This window comes from Larus michahellis, chromosome 4 (genome assembly GCF_964199755.1).
Source record: "Larus michahellis chromosome 4, bLarMic1.1, whole genome shotgun sequence".
Taxonomy (NCBI): domain Eukaryota; kingdom Metazoa; phylum Chordata; class Aves; order Charadriiformes; family Laridae; genus Larus; species Larus michahellis.
The window spans coordinates 22,363,816-22,379,566 of record NC_133899.1 but is presented as its reverse complement, the minus strand read 5'-3'; the positions used below and the strand labels follow the sequence as shown (position 1 = coordinate 22,379,566).

Sequence of the window (15,751 nt, the reverse complement as noted above, 5' to 3'; positions counted from 1 at the left end):
CCAGTTGCCTCGCTGAGGTGATCGGATTCTCGAGGTGGCTGCATTACCAGCTCCGGTCACATCACCAACCCTGGTTGTGTCACCAGCCCCAGTCACACCGCCAGCCCCTGTTGCGTTGTCATCCCAGTTGTGTCTCTAGCCCCAGTTGCATTGCCGAGGCGGTTCCATCACCAAGCCAGCCACATTGCCAGCCCTGGTCACATCACCCTCATTGTGTCACCAGTCACACCGCCAGCCCCCGTTGCATTGTCATCCCAGTTGCATTGCCAGCCCTGGTCACATCACCAGCCCTGATCACGTCATCAGCCCCAAAACATTATCACCCCGGTCATGTTACCAGCCCCAGTCATGTCACCAAGCCCAGTCGAATCAACCGCCCCGGTCACATCGCCGAGCACATGGCTTTTCCCATAGCCCCCGGTTCCGCCGGGCAGCCAGCGGCTCCGTTTTGGGCAACGGCTGGCTGTACTGCCCCGCCGGGCAAGGACAAGGCCGGCTCGGCGCTCAGAAGCAAAGTGTGTTTATTATTTTGTAAATCTGCTGATTTCGAGTCGGTCTTGCCTGAGGAGGCTCGCTCGCTGCCTGCACACTGGCGGCTGGCAGAGGTGCTCCTGCGAGCCATCCCTGCCGTGCCACCCCCGTGCCAACCCCGTGACCGCCCCGGTAAGTCAGAGCCCGCACTCGTTACGTGAATCGCTCTGTCCCAAACGAGCAAAGGCTACGGCACCGCGGGCTCCAAAGTGCCTAAACATGGCTTGCTAGCGATGAGGGCTTGTGCATACGCCGTAATTCGCAAGTGTGATGTTAATGAGCTGGCAACGCAGTTAATTATCCACCCGCTAGTGGGAAGTGACAAGCCTCAGAAATATAATTAATCGCCGTTCCTGAAAGAAAAACCAGTCAGTGTGGAAGCGGGTGCCAGCCCATCCACCTGAGCTGGTCTTGCTCCTTTTCCTTCCAAACTCAGCTCCATGTCCCATTGCTCCCCTGCATGTCAGCTTGTGGTGGCTACCAGCATGGAGGGAAGCTGGCCCCCATTCTTTTCAGTTCTTTTTGGGCTCCTTAAGGACCTTCCATCCAGGTAGGATCTTCCCCCCCTTCCCTGCCTCTGGGCTGGGTCCCACCTGCCCCGGTTCCCCCTTCTCCTGTGGGCTCCCCAGCAGGATTTCATTGATGGAACTGAGTGTAAGGTTGCTGAAGACCATGTTGAGGTGGTCGACGCCTCGCAGCTCAAGGACCTGCACCTTCTGCTTTTGCTGGTCTCGCCATCGCTTGCACAACTCCGAACTGCGTGTGTTGACGGTGTCATCCCCGTCGCCATAAATCATGTCCACGGGGTCCTCGTAAGGGAAACGCTCGTCATATATGTAAGTCTCCACCGTGGGGAAGCCCGTGCCGTAGAGGCAATATGTGTCCACTCCAGGAGGAGGCAGGCCCTTCAGCAAGTCCTTCATGTCCTCCCACATGTACCAGCCATCCTCCAAGTTGACGTCGGTGAAGAAGCGTTTGTAGTCCCGGTAGGTGTAATTGTAGGAGGGCGTGGAGATGAAAACGTGGGTCTCGGGCCAGGCCAGGCTCGTCGGGAACATCCAGGGGCTGGTGGTGGTCATGCGCTGTTCTTCACGCAGCTTGATGTTGGACATGAGTGGGATGCCCTGATTGTCACCTGCAGGACACACAGGGGCTCATGAGAAACAGCACCAAAACGTACCCTTGAAAATGGTGCCCCTTGGGCGTCTGTACTGGGGTCAGCCCGTCCATCAGTGACTCACAGCTCTCTCTGGAGTATGGTTCCACCTCAGACCTTCCCCTACTTTTACCACTGCCCATGACTGCGTGTGCTCCCCACCCTTCTGGCTGCAGATATCCAGAGCAACCTTCCTAACTCTTCTCTTCGACATAACATCTCTAGCCGCTAGGAGGGGCTGAGCGTAGACAAACCTGGACGTGTGATGGTCCTGACCAACCCAGCCCTGGACTTTCCCTGCAACCCCGGCACCTCCATGCCTGCCCACAGGGACTGGAGTCAGCTGAGCCCAACCATGGGTGGCCAAGCCACATGCGTCCTGCAAGCCTCGGCATTTTTGGTGTGTCTGGAGGCCGAAGACTGTGCAATGATCTCAGGTTACCTTAAAAATGCCTCTGGCCCTTGTGGCAACAGGGAAAAATGTGAGGAGATGACTTAAGGGTGATGCAAGGGGCCAGATGTCAAAATCTTCAAGCACATGATTTTAATTCCATGCATTTTTGGAGGCCCAGCTTGTGACTCGTAGATATTCTGGGCTGTCAGGATTAGGCAAGTGATTGTGGCTTTCTGGGCTGCGAAGAGACTAAGGAGGAACTGCGTGAAGGGAGATTAAAGCCTGAAGACAGCAAAGCTTCTGGGGGATGGGCTTTGAGATGTGGGGAGATCCAAGCTAGTGGGCCAGGAGAGCGTGAGTGTCCCTTGGGGGGCCTCTGTGTCCTCTGCTGCAGAAGGGGCTGTATGGTTTGGGGTGAAGATCCAGCAATCTGCATGGATGGAGGTGGCGCAGATGTCTGGGGAGGCAGTGAGAAGGGGGTGAGTGTGCCCCAAACTGCTTCCCTGGCCCCAAGATTTTTGGCTGAGCCCTTTTCATGCCCAGGACGGGTGTTTCGGCTTTCCAGGAGGACCCCTAGCTCAGGAGTTGACCTTGGCCATGGTGCAGGCTGTGCTCAGGGGTGTCTGGCGAGAGCTGGTGGGGAGGAAGGGGGGTGGCCAGGCTGCAGGAGTACCCTTCTGACAGCAGTTTTCCAGACACACAAACCCACCAGCTCCAGTCATGGAAACCAGAGGAAGCTCCAGGGCATGTACTGGGCCGCTCTCCTGCTGCCGGGGCTGTGGCAGGAACATCCGTGGTCCTTTCTGCACCCTGGGATGCAGCGGCATCAGCACCAGAGCATGAGTGCTGCCTCCACAGACCTCTCAGCCTCTTCCCGCACCTCTTCCACCACCGTGTCCTTTCCCTCCCCACCACCCCCCTTCCATTTCTGCAGGAGGGAAAGAAAGCAGAGAGGCAGCTGCACACAAGGAGTCACCCACCGGACGCCAGGACACGCAGGGGCTTGACAGAACCTCCCCAGGGGGCACCCAGGGAGATGAAACCCCCAATGTACTGATCCTTCCAGGCTTGCGTCTGCTGGAGCAAGAAGTAGAGGATGTTCAGATTGCCCATGCTGTGCGCGATGAGGAAGACGCGTCGCTGGTACTCATCGTGCATCTCTTCGATCAGTGCCTTCAGGTTCTGGAAGTATTCGGGCTGCTCCTCTGTGGATAAGAGGGGCACCAGCTCTTGGCCACCTCACTCATGGCCACAGGGCTCCAGGGCTGACCCTAGGAGCCCCGACCAGAGACAAGCGTGGGCACAGGGACCACAAGTGCCACCATGCAATTACATGAGAGCACCACGAATGGCTGAACAACCACCACCATGGGCAACTGCCCCGGACATGGGTTCCTCCAAACCAGCCAGCTCACCCAGCTTCCCTCCCTCCATGGGTGGCCAGGCCACAAACCCCAAACTTACGGGGCCCGACCCTCCAGTCGTAGGGGGCTGCCCGAACCGTCTGGTCCCTCACGTAGCCGTTGTTCACCAGGTTCTGCACCAGGGTGTGCAGGTAACCTACGGGCAGGGAGAATAGGTGGGAATTAGGTCAGTGGTCTTCTCCTGTCAACATTTTTCCACCCTGGTCCTGCTCATGGCACTAATGTCCTCTGGTAAGTCTTGTAGCTTCATGGCTTCAGCCAGAGGTAGGATCTCCATGAGTCCCTTATGTGCTGGGGTCAAGGACAGGGTGGTCTCTGCTGACACTTGAAGGGAGAGTGTCCCTGAGGCCAGCGTCCCTCACTCCCAGGTGACTTGGGGTCTCTGAAGAGCCAGTCTGCCCTGGAGACATGGAGACTTCTCTCCACTTACTGGGAGCGTGTGAGATCCCCGGACAACCCGCACTTCTCTCACCTGCCAGCTTGCTCTGATCCAGGTATTCCACGGAATAGGTCTTGCCGAAGCCAGGCACACGGATATGCACCCCTGGGGCATTGGTCATTTTCCGAGAGGTTCGGTTGTACACCACCCTGCGGGGACAGGACAGGAAGTAGCAGAAGAACCACATCTCCAAGGGATGGGGTGGAGATCGCCGGGTGGCAGCTTGGAGCTGGGCAGCTCTTGCCAAGTCTTGTGTGGATGGGGAGGTGGACTGGTGCCAAGCTGGCATCCATGCCGGTCACCCCGGCATCTTGTGGCAGGAGGCTCTGATGGAGATGGCCCCTGCGATGGTCCCTTCACCCTGTGGTCCCCTGCGGGTGGCAGCATCTCCAGTGGGTGCTGAGGACAGCCTGGCTGGGCGCAAGCACATGTCGGGGACATGAGAAGGGGACAGGCACTCGGGGCAGGAGCCAGCCAGCTGTGTTCCCAAACAGTCCCGTGGTTTTCCAAGTGTGCTAGGTCGTGGCCCAGGGGGGAGGAGAGGGGAGGGAGATCCCTGGTAGGTCATTTCCCTGGGAAGCTCCCGGGGTGGGGGTGAGCGGTACCTGGTGTTATCGATCCAGCAGTCAACTCCCACTGGCAGGAAGGTGTTGAGGTTCAGCCAGATGGTGAAATAGTCCTCCGTTTTGCGGTAGCACATCCAGTTCACCACGTCCGGCTTGTCCAGCTTTGCTTCCAGCTGGTTCCCAAGACACCCGGGCACTGGTGGCACCGCAGAGGGAGAGCAGAGCCAGCTACAGACCCCGTCCCACTTCCCCAGTGCTCCCCACAGCCCCCAGGCTGGGCTTGCCTGGGGCTGCCTGGCTGGGGACACCTGGGGACTTGCTGGAGCAGCATCCCTGGAGAGCAGCCTGAAGCAGTGAGGGTGCTTGGAGCCAAGATGGGGGTCACCGTGAAAACGGCACTAAAAACGCATCCTCAGGGACCACCCCCCAGCTGCCTTTCCCATGGGGTGACCTCCAGAGCTGCCCCCCTCGGCCCAAACCTGTCAGTCCCCACCAGCACGAAGCATCCCGGAGTATTCCCCATGTCTGGCTGGGTTTCCATCCTCCTCTCCTCACTGCAGCCTTGGGGGAAGGAGTGGGTGCTGCTCGGGTCTGTCCAACCCAGTGTACCCTGGCACCTCGTCCTGGGGTAGCAGGACAGACTGGGGGCATGCAGAGTCCCCCCAGGAGGTGAAAGTCACCCCGGTGCTTGCTCCCAAGGCCCACGCGCTGTTTTCCTGAACTTTAAACCCTCCACACAGGCAGAACAAGGTCTCTGAACCGGTTCGGCGCCAAGCGGAACCGTACCCTGCGGGAATTCAGTGCAAATAGCCCATACGGTAAACACAGCACGGTTATAAGCAAGCTCACAGGCTGACATGGGCTCTCTTGATGGAGGGTGACCATCACCGGGGTGCTCGGTCTGCCTCTGAGAGCATCAGCGTGGTTCCCGGCAGCGATGGGGCACCCATCCCGGTGCCACCCTGATGTATCTGCCCGGTGCCGGGGGCAGACATCACGGCGAGTGTTCCCAGCCGCTGTGCAGGAACCAAGAACCGGCTCCTGGTGCCAGCGCTGACCCCGAGGGCGAGGACAAGAGGTGAAGGGACTGCAGCGGACAGTGGCTGGTGGGATGAGATCACTGGGCGATGAGTCCCATGGCCTCAACAGGGCCGAAGACTGGCTGGAGACACATGGCTGGGGATGGCGTGGACCTTCAATGCCGCTGCAGGCACTGTCCGCTACGTGGCTCGCCGTGTGTCCCACATAAGCTGCTTCCCCCAAGGACACCACGAGCTGCTTTGTGGCCTAAAGTCCCTGTGGATGCCTGCCCTGTGCTGCTTTGGGACCCAGAGGCAGGCTGTGCTGTGGCTGTGGGAGCCCACAAGCACTGTGGGGTGGGAGCCATGCTGCCTGGCATGGGGGTTGAAGGACGCAGGCAAGGAGCATCTTTGACCTGAGAAGGACGTGCCCCATTTCCCCTGGTCCCCACCAGCCTCAGGTGTCCCCGCACCCCGGGTTCCACGGGTGCAGGTGTCTTGGGGGAGAGCACTGTCCCCTTTGCAGGGTGGGAAGGCAGCCTGGCCTGGAGATGCTGTACCTTCATCCCACCCATCACAGCCTCAGCACACCAGGGGCATGCGAGGGGTGAAGGAGATGTAGCAGTTGCCTCCGTGAGCCTGCTTCACAGCTCCCTCACCTCTTTGGCACCTCTCCAGGGATACAGGGAGGGTCTAATCCTGCCTCTAAAGCACCTAGCTGAAGACCAGGCCACCCAGTGGACCCTGGTGTAGGAAGACCTCCTGGGCAGCGAAAAGAGGGGGACCATGAGCTCCTCTGATGGGTCCCGAGGGTGCACAGCCAGCACCCAGCCCCCGGCACGCAGCCCTGAGCTCTGCCTCCCTTTCCAGAGGACATTTGGTAATCATTAAGGGAGTTCCTGTGGGGGCAGAGGGGTTATCGGTGGTCCCAAGGGCGCTGGGGGTTACCGGGACACCCGGCCCAGGGGGATGGGCTACGCGCGGATGCCGAGCAGCACATGGGGCAGCCGGACCCGGCCGGGCACAGGACAGGGGCTGAGGCTGGTCCTGGGAGCGCAGGGAGATGCTGCGACCGCCACAGGTCATCCTGAGAAGAGGCACCTGGTGACAGCCACCCGAGTCTCCTGGTCACAGCCACCCGAGTCTCCTGGTCACCAGCATGGCCAAGCAGGACCTGCCCCAGGGCACCGAGACTCCCGACACCGTTCCCTGATCCCTCTGGGAAGGGACATTGTGGGGTCAGCCCTCGGCATTGCAGCAGAGATGTTCTGCTTTTTCTCTTCTCTTTTTAAAGGGCAAACTCGGCTTGATTCAAGAAAAAAGGAGAAAAACCCCAACTCTGCTCAGTTTTACCATGGCAAAACCCTGGCTCAAGTCCCCGGTGATGGTGCAGGGGCAAAGGAAGGCAGCGCTGGGCAGGATGGAGGTACCAGCTGCTGCTCCCACCTCCCTGAGGTGATGCCCATCACCTCAGCCTGCCGGCTCCCTCTCCTCTACACCACCCCCTGCCTCCCGGCAAGGCGGGATGCGAGATGGACGCCCTTCTGCAGCCGCAGAGGATGCCTTAGCCATCGTCAGGGAGCGGCAGAAGACGTGGGATGGGGTGGGCTTCTTTGGGGGACCAAGGAGTGGTGGCTGCTGGCCCAGCCCACCGGCAGCAGCAGCAGCTGAGGACGTGCTGCAGCCCCCGTCCCTCTGCCAGCAGAGCCCCCCTCCTAGCACCGAGCAAGCCCTGAAACACCCTCTGGCCCAGCTGTGAGATTTTGGAGCCCCATTTGCTTTCTGGGATGCCCAGCTTGCTCCCCCCCAGCTCCAGGCAGCTGTGGCCAGCTCTGTATCCCCAGCCCGGCAGATGGGGGGGGAATCTGGGAGCCGTGTGTCACCCCCATTTGGTGGCTCCAGCTCCAGACTGCAAAGGGTCACCGTGGCCAAGAGCCGCCGAGCCGCCGACAGCGCGGCACCCCAACCTCACCACCAGCTCGCGGGGGGTGGGCTGCGTGGCACCCGGGGTGCCCACCCCTACCCCGCATGGTGCCCGTGACCTTACCGAGTACCACGGGCGGCGTGCTGTTGGTCGGGGGAGCTTCTGGGGTGGTGGTGGGTGGAAAGAGGACGTTGAAGAGCCAGAACTGGGACGTGGGCTGCAGGAGCAGCGACAGCGTCAGCAACGCAACCCCGCCGCCGCTGCTCCCCATGGCAAACTCGGCCGGGATCCTCCGGACGTCTTCCAAGCAAAACAGCCTTTTATATTTTTTACGCAGGTCCAGCCAAGAGGCACCCGGGCTGCAGGGGAGGGGAGAGCTGCAAGGGGCTGGCCGTGATGGGGAGGAGGGACGGGGAGGGCCGAAGGACTGGCCTTGCGGCCATGCCTTGCCCTGCCAAGGCAGCCCAGGGGTGCCCAGGGGCTCTCCGCGCCCCGAGAGCCCTGCCTTGGGGGTGCCAGCGGAGCGGGGACGTCATTCTAGCAGCTTCCCGGTGCCTCAGTGTCCCTCCGCTGTGTGCTGGGGTTTGTGGCTGCCACGCACTTCCCCCTGCGCCCTGCTCCCGGGGTAACTCCGCGGGGATGCCCGGGGGTGCCAGCACCCGCCTGCTCCCTGCCTGGGCGAACACAACACCTCTCCGCTCCTCCTGCCCTCGGCAAGGGGGGGCTGGTGCTGGCTGACGTGGCCAAGGGGACCCCAAACCTCTGGGAGACTTCGGGGCTGGAACAGGCGAGGACACATCTGGGCGGCCCCTGGTGCCACCTGGCAGCAGCACGTCCCCCAGTGCCACCCCGGGCACCGCCCCTGCTCCGTGTCCCCCTGCCCAGGCTGCGCCATGTGGCATCCTCCCGGCAGGTGCTTGTCCCTGGGGTTGGGGGGGGATGTGGCATCCCCCCACCAGGCACTCACCCCCGACCGGATGCCGCATCCCCCAAGAGGCGCCCTGGGACCCTGCAGCTCCCGGCCACTGTGGGCTCCGGGTCCCCGTGGGTGTCCCCTTGGCACCAGCACCAGCTGGGGGGAGCTCCCACAGCCCCCATGGCCTGGGCAGGGCTCCAGGTAGCCCTGCTTGCCCCGGGGAGCGGGGACCCTTGGGGACCGGGAGGCACCCAGGGGAAGGCAGGGTGACCCGGGACAGCAGCCTCTGGAGGGGGACACAGGGTGGAAGGGACAGGGGTGCAGGGGGTGATCCCACGTGTCCCCCCCTCGAGGAGGGGGGAGCCGGTACCTCGCCAGCAGCCATCCAGCCCCTGTCCTGTGCTCTCCCCCCACCCTGGGACACTAAGGGGGAGCTGCTGGCGGGTCCCCAGGGACCCTAGGGCACAGTCGAGCCCCAGGGGGAGGAAGAGGAGGGTGACAGCTCAGCTTCAGGTGGGCTTTTTCAGCCATTTTTTGCGATGCACGGCCACGGTGCCTGCTCTGAAGATGTGTCTGTGCCGCGTTTCAGAAGGACGGGGTTACAAATCCATGTGAGGATGCAGAAATGGGCTCCAGGTGCCCACATAAACCTCACCGATGCCCCTGGGAGACTCCGACTCCATCCCCCTGACACAGCCAGTCTCCCAGTGTGTCCCAGTCTTGCTCTGCCCAGGGAAAGCCCGGCAGGCGAGGGCTGAACAAACCTTGTCACCTCGTGGTGGTGAGGAGGTCAGATCCATGGCTCCCCATCCCATCTCAGGGGTCAGTGTCACCCTTGGGCTGAGCTCGGTGGCACCGACTGGGCGCCCGGGGCTCAGGGGAGGATCTGGGAAAGCGTCTCCATCATGCTGCCCTCGGTGGAGAGAAATCTGGGGACATCTCAGGGGCAAGAGAGGAGCAATAAGAAATCTCTGCTCACCCCACGTCCTGCCCCATCCTCTGCCTTTGCCAGGCTCCCTGCCCTGCAGCCCCTTGCTCGGAGGGGGGCTTGACTTACCCCAGGGCTTATTATGGCATAATTTCACTTTTCTCCTTAAAATCACTGCTCTTGGCTCCCAGCCTGGTATGCTGAGCCCAGTGGTGGTGCCTGCACGGGGCCGGGGCTGTGGGCAGAGGAGATGTTCTCCAAGCTCCCATCCGCCTCCAGGGATCTGTACTTGGGGAGGGGCTGCAGGATGGGGGAAATGAGTTTTGGTGTTGTTTTTTTTAATTTTTGAAATTTGTAAGCAGACAATCAGAGGGACCGGATGGCTGGACTTTCCGTCCCGGACTTGATGCTGCAGCGGATGGGAAGAGCCGCCCCTTGTTGGAATGGCCGGAGGAAAGCATTTGAGAAGAGGCGAATGGCGCTGAGCCACGGTGGTGAAGCAGAACCCAGCTGCTCATGGGCTTCCTCCAGCCTTCCCAGTATGGTCCAGCCTTCCCAGTGTGCTCCAGTGGGGCAATGGGCCAGCGCGCAGCAGCGCTGAGCAGAGGGATGCTGAGGGAGGGGGCGGGGGAAGGGGGTGCTTCAAGCTCAGCTGGAGCATGGCTTTTCAATCCTCTGGGTGCAAATCCTTCCAACCCAGCATCTTCTAGGGCTCAGGGCTCCGGCACCGGGGCGAGGAGTGTTCAGGATGGCAGCCAGCAAGAGAGAGAGAGAGAGAGAGAGAGAGAGAGAAGCTCCTCAGCAAACTTCCTAATTTATACTGAATGTGCCGTTCATGGTACGAATTAATCCTGGTGGCAGCTTGGGGCAAGTGCCTGGGTCTCGCTCCTCCTCGTCCCCGCACCTGCTGAGCTTGAAAACCTGAAGACCTAGAAACCCGCACCCCAGAGCTGGCGATAAAGTAAATATTTTCACCAATTCAGACACAGGAGTCTTCTAAAAGTGCAGTTTTCCCAGGCGTTAGAGGAGAAGTGAGTCCTGTGTCGCCCAAACCAGGACACACGGCGTCTCTGCGAGCCCACCTCCTGGCAGCCCCGGCCTCTCCCAGCCCGTTGGCAAAAGCCTTGCTGTGACCCCGAGTCGCGCCGAGGTGGCCACGGAGAACTGAGGGCTCTACGGCCACAGCCGCCCGCAGGGCCCCGCCGGCCGCCCACTTCCTCTGGCCAGGTCCCCCCGGCTCCTGTGGGGAGCGGTGGGGATGGCGGGGGGTTGGCAGCCCCCCGGCAGCCTCCGCTCGCCGTCCTCGCGTCCCTGTGGCTCCCGCACCCTCCTGGGGCACATCCCCCCGGGGCTGGTGCCTGCTGGAGGCTGGTCCAGCGCCGGGGGCAGGAGCGGAGGAGCCGGCGCTGGGCTCTGGAGTAGCTGCTTCACAGCCCTCGGCTGCTGGGGTGGGATCTTCTGCTGCTGGGTCATTATTTTCCACCCACAGCCCTCACCGCGCTGTCCCCCTCCTCCTCCTCCTCCTCCTCCTCGTCGCTCTGGCTTTTGGCTGTCCCCCGGGGGACAGACCTGGCATTTGTGCCTCACCTTCCCCGAGTGTCCCCGTCCTCGCCCGAGGCAGAGGTGCCAGCGCAGGGTAGAGCTCCCAGTGGTGGTTCCTCCTCGTGGGAGGACACCCTCTGCTGTGGTGGCCTCGTAGGGACAGCGTGGGGGTAGAAGAAGTCTAAGCGAGTCCCCTTATTGTCCCTCTGGTGACACAGTGAAGGGGGGACGTCACTGCCTGTGACAAACATCCCCCAAACCCCAAAATGTGAGCCTGGATAGCTCAGTTGGGAGAGCATCAGACTTTTAATCTGAGGGTCCAGGGTTCAAGCCCCTGTTCAGGCGGAGGCTTTATCCTTTATGGAGCCCAGGGGCAGGATTGGCACCTTCATCTGCTGGGACAACTAAGATGGGAACAAAGAAGCACCAAAATCTGTCTCCCTTGCTTCTTTCCTCACTAAAAGGTGTTCAGGCAACCAAACCAACCTTCCAGCAGCTCCTTCAAATATTGGGTTCCTGCTGAAACCTGCTTTTTCTGCACGAAGATGATGAAGGGACTGGAGCATGTCTCCTAGGAAGGAAGCCAGGGTCTTTTCAGTGGTGCCCAGGGCCAGGACCACAGGCAATGGGCACAAGCTGGAATGCAGGGGTCTCCAGCTGAACATCAGGAGACACTTTTTTACTGTGAGGGTGACCGAGCACTGGCACAGGTTGCCCAGGGAGGTTGTGGAGTCTCCTTCCATGGAGCTATTCAGAAGCTGTCTGGACCCTGGGTGGCCCTGCTTGAGCAGAAGGTTGGACCGGATGGTCTCCAGCCCCAGCCAACCTGTGACTCTGTCGCCTGTCATCCCGAACCCGCTCCAACCAAAGCAAAACCCCGCGTGGTTTTCAGGGAAGGTGGTTCATGCGAGAGCAGAGGCTTCAGTGCCCCGTGGGGCCACCACACCGCTTCAGCCAGGCCCTGAACCGCCCTGTGTGAGTGGGTCTACACTTCGGGTTATTTTTGAAAAAGATAAACTCTTTTAACAGCAAATTGAGCAATTTTGGGTGAAAAATATCCCCTTTGGGATTTTGACATTTTTCAACCTGAACATACATCCGTTTTACCCAAGCACAGAACATTATTCTTCAGGTGAGCTTAATGGCCTTATACCCCAAACTGACTTTCTGAGGGGGTGTGTGGAAAAAAAAAAAGAGGGATGGAGAAATTATGTAGTTCCTTGTGTTTCTGCTTCTGAGCCGTGTAGGAGTGTGCTTCTTAGTTAGAAGAGACTTAACCGAAATGTAAAATTACTGAACCGAGAATTGGTTCTGTTCTACCTCAACCCAGGACAGACAGGTACCGCCCTTGCTAAAGGATGACTTCTCTACATGTTTTTCTTCTCTTTCTTCTGTATTACCTCTAGAAGGGAAAACGTTTGTTTTGTTTTGGGTTTTTTTTGAGCTTTCTTTGAGTAAATAAGTATGTGTTTTAAGTGAAAGAGTAAATGGAGATCGGAGAAGAGTGAAGTCGGGCAAGTAATGCCCTATACACTGCAAATCCGAAAGGTAAACGCACAACAAATTTTGCTCTCCGTTTCTTGCTGTGGATAAGGTATGAAAGAGAAATTATTTATTTTATGCAATAAAAAAAAAAAAAAATGCCTCCCTCTCCACTTCCCATGTACAAGGCCTGCAGACCCTCGAGCAGATGGGCCTGGGTGCCGGCTGCCCTCTGCTACTCTCAGTTACCCCCGTAGTGGAGAATAAATGGAAACCCGCTGCTTGGGTAGCGTCTTCTTCACCAGCTGAGCCCCGAGTGTGATACTTTGTGCAGCTCGTTGTAATTTTCATTTTTTGAAAGCTGCCCTCCAGAGTGAGTTCTCACTGCTGTCAGGAGAGGGCACCACGACCAAGCAGACGGCGTGCCTCCATGGTCTAAAGGCTTCTGAAGAGTAAAGACTTTAAACTTTGAGTTTAAAAAGGTTCCTCAAGCTGAAGCACCTCCTGGTGCACCCCAGAGATCTCCACCTGCCTTTTGGTGCCCATGGGATGCCCCGTTCCCAGACCCGCGGTGTGTCCGGGTCATCCCTCGGCACTGCATGGGGTTTGTCTCTGTCGTGAAAGAATCCCTGGAGCTGCTGCAGCTAAAATCCTGTTCCCCAGGACCTGGGAGCGCCAGCAGCAGGTCTTTATCATCTTGATCTTCTTTCTTCTTCAGGGGGTCGCTGTGGCAGATCCTTCCTACCCTGGAGGGCAGGAGGGAGCTCTCGCGGCTCTCCAGAGCTGAGCCTGGGGCAGCAAGCTGCTGCCTCCCGCCTCTTCTCGCTCTGCGGGGTGGCCACGGTGTCTCCTGCTCCTCTTTTCGCAAAACTGGGAGGAAGGGTGAGGGAAAGGTGTGGAAAGCTGGGCGATTTCTTCAAAAATTCTCAGCGTTCCCCTGGCGGATGCCTCCCTGCCGTCTCCAGCCTGGCTTTATTTCGCGCCCGAGGCGATTTGCAAAAGCCTTGCTGTGACTCGGATTCGAACCGAGGTTGCTGCGGCCACAACGCAGAGTACTGACCACTATACGATCACAGCAGAAAGTCCTGCCACGCACCGGGACCATGGGGAGGAGAGAGACTGCACCGTCCTTTACTCTGGCACGGGGTGCCCGGCATGGCCTGGCGAACAAAAACCATGCTGTTTTATTATTAAGGCGGCTACACGGATGCTTGGATGCGGCTGCCGCTCGGAGCTTCGGCGATGGGGAACGCGGCCCTAAATTGTGCAAAATGCTGACAATGCCAGCACGGCATCCGGGGACCGAGGCTGCCGCAAAGGACGGGGCTGTGGAAGAGATATCATGCCACGGGGGCATCACGCTATAATACGGCAAATTTGGAGTTATAACAGTTCCAGCTAAGTCAGACTTATAAAAGAGCTACGTAATTCGGTCGTTTCACGGCGTCGTGAGTGCGTGATGCAAGTTTGCAGCAATTCAGTTTAAAATACAGCAAATGGCATGAGGATCTCCATGGGGAGCCGAGGGATGCTGTAGGCAGGGGGTCTGGCTAACCCGGGATATCCCCAGGGCTCCTCATCCCGCATCCCTGGGGCCCCACCGCCACCTCCCTGCCTGGCCGTGGTCCCTGCAGAGGAATCCTTCCCTGGCAGCATCCCTCAGAGAAGCCCAGGGCAGGCGGCGCGTTTGGGCTGAGCCTCCTGGCCGGGCTCAGCCTTGCAGGGCTCCTCAGTTCGGGTTCTTGTCCCCCAGGCTCATGTCTCCAGCGCTTGCACTGACACTGAGGTCTGCCTTTCAGCCTTTGTTTTTCACCCAAAACCACCCCTCCGGCTCCTTTTGTGACATTTTGAATCCTCCTGCATCCCATTTTTGCCTTCTGGTAGCCCAGCGGATGGGGTGTGTTGGTCAGTGCTGCTTACTCTTTCCTCCTCTAGGCTTTTTGCTCCTGCCTGGTTTGGGGAGGAAACCTAATTTTCTGTCCTTTTTAGCCTCTTTATGACTGAGTCTGCACCACAGAGCGGGTGAGTGGGTGGTATGAGATGGCCCGGGGTAGAAATTGGCCAGGAGAGATGGATCCAATGCCAGTCTGATCCCCTCTTCCTTCACTCCCCCATTGGGGCTTTCTCCTCAGTTGGGCACACCAAAATGGCCTCACATCTGGTGAAGCTGGGGAGGGCCAGGAGTTTGCTCTCCCAGAGCCGTCCTGCCCCTGCCTTTCTCTTCCCTGCTGATACTCACAGGTTCCCAAAACACCCACGGTGTCCAAACAGGGACATCAAAATGGTCCTACGTGCCCTGCACTGGAACCACCCTCTGCCGAGGTGGAGGGCACGGTTGAGGGTCCTGTTTTCTCCATCGGTATGTTAAAACACACCCTTTGTATTCATTATTGATGAAAGAATCCTCTCCATGTTCCCCCTACAATTTTATGCCTTCGAAAGGGTGCTTTAGGGACTCCAGAGCTGCTTTTGGTGTTTCCTGCCCTGGCGCGGGTTAGGGTCAGTGCTGGCGGAGAGGGAAGGACTCGGTGATGGTAAGACCTCCCTGTTCCGTGTCCCGGGCAGCCCACAGCCCTGCGGGCACCATCCCACTGCCTCTTCCTCCCCATCCCTCCATGCACCACAGGGTATGCGGTGGGTGATCCCTGGTTCCCCCAAGCCCTGCGTGGCCCCCAGGGCCCCAGCGTGCCCGTCCCTCACCCCAATCCATCAGCCCCACAGTGAGTCCCAGAGTCCCCGTGGACATCTCTGGAGTCCCCAGTGCCACGTGTGCCCCATGGAAATATACACAGCACCAAGAGCCCATCCTGGCTCCACACACCAGCTCGGAAGAGGGCTTTCAGCCACCCAAAAGAGAGGTGGAGATCAGATTTAATAGGAGTATAGAAGAAACCGAGATGGGGGGGCCTTCCTTTCCCGGTAGGGCTCAGGACCACATTTACAGATTTACTTGTCGTATTCACGTATTCTCTGTTCTGCCAGAAGTCCAGATACCTTTCCCTTGCATCCCGGAGAGTCATTTGCTGCCCAATGCTGCAGTGTTAAGGAGGAAGAGTTTGGTTTTATTGCACAGGGAGGAGGGTGCAGAAAGAGTACAGGCTGGATATTATGGGATCTGCTTCTTCTGGCATTTCCATACTTTCTATGACGGGACACAGCACCTTACGTCCAAGGCAACGACAAGGTCCCACGTGCAGGCAGTCAGCTTGGGGATGGGTCAGGCAATGGATGAGACTTTGGATCAAACTGGCATCGACCCACAGGGCAAGGCATCTTGGTGTCTAGTTAGAAAACTAGACGGGTGCCTCTTTGGCCACCCGCAATTTTCTGGTCCCACCTAGAAATCCCACTGGAGTGCTCAACAGCTGGCCCTTGGATGGCAGGGTGCCTCATCCCAGGTGCCAACCTCCCAAGCCTGCTGCCCTCCCAT

The 15,751-nt window shown here is 59.1% G+C and overlaps 1 protein-coding gene and 2 non-coding genes across 3 annotated transcripts; 1 reads left to right on the top strand and 2 right to left on the bottom strand.

Moving 5' to 3' along the window:
- Positions 1-504: 504 nt before the first annotated feature.
- On the bottom strand, positions 505-8,030 carry LCAT (lecithin-cholesterol acyltransferase). Its single transcript, XM_074583384.1, has 6 exons — positions 7,577-8,030; positions 4,550-4,706; positions 3,978-4,093; positions 3,546-3,641; positions 3,062-3,286; positions 505-1,666 (listed from the first exon to the last, which is right to left on the bottom strand). The coding sequence occupies exons 1-6, from the start codon at positions 7,722-7,724 to the stop codon at positions 1,044-1,046; spliced, it is 1,365 nt and encodes a 454-aa protein (XP_074439485.1). The 5' UTR covers positions 7,725-8,030; the 3' UTR covers positions 505-1,043.
- Positions 8,031-11,111: 3,081 nt separating this feature from the next.
- TRNAK-UUU (transfer RNA lysine (anticodon UUU)) lies at positions 11,112-11,184 on the top strand. Its single transcript has one exon. It is a non-coding gene; the product is annotated as a tRNA-Lys (tRNA).
- Positions 11,185-13,326: 2,142 nt separating this feature from the next.
- TRNAH-GUG (transfer RNA histidin (anticodon GUG)) lies at positions 13,327-13,398 on the bottom strand. Its single transcript has one exon. It is a non-coding gene; the product is annotated as a tRNA-His (tRNA).
- Positions 13,399-15,751: the final 2,353 nt, after the last annotated feature.

What these genes read in the sequence shown, in the direction of transcription:
- LCAT (XM_074583384.1), bottom strand. Translation starts at nt 7,724, where the DNA reads ATGGGGAGCAGCGGCGGCGGGGTTGCGTTGCTGACGCTGTCGCTGCTC. An exon ending in GGATCAGAGCAAGCTGGCAG is followed by an intron (nt 3,642 to 3,977) that starts GTGAGAGAAGTG and finishes CCCTGCCCGTAG; the next exon opens with GTTACCTGCACACCCTGGTG. An exon ending in CGACTGGAGGGTCGGGCCCC is followed by an intron (nt 3,287 to 3,545) that starts GTAAGTTTGGGG and finishes TCTTATCCACAG; the next exon opens with AGGAGCAGCCCGAATACTTC.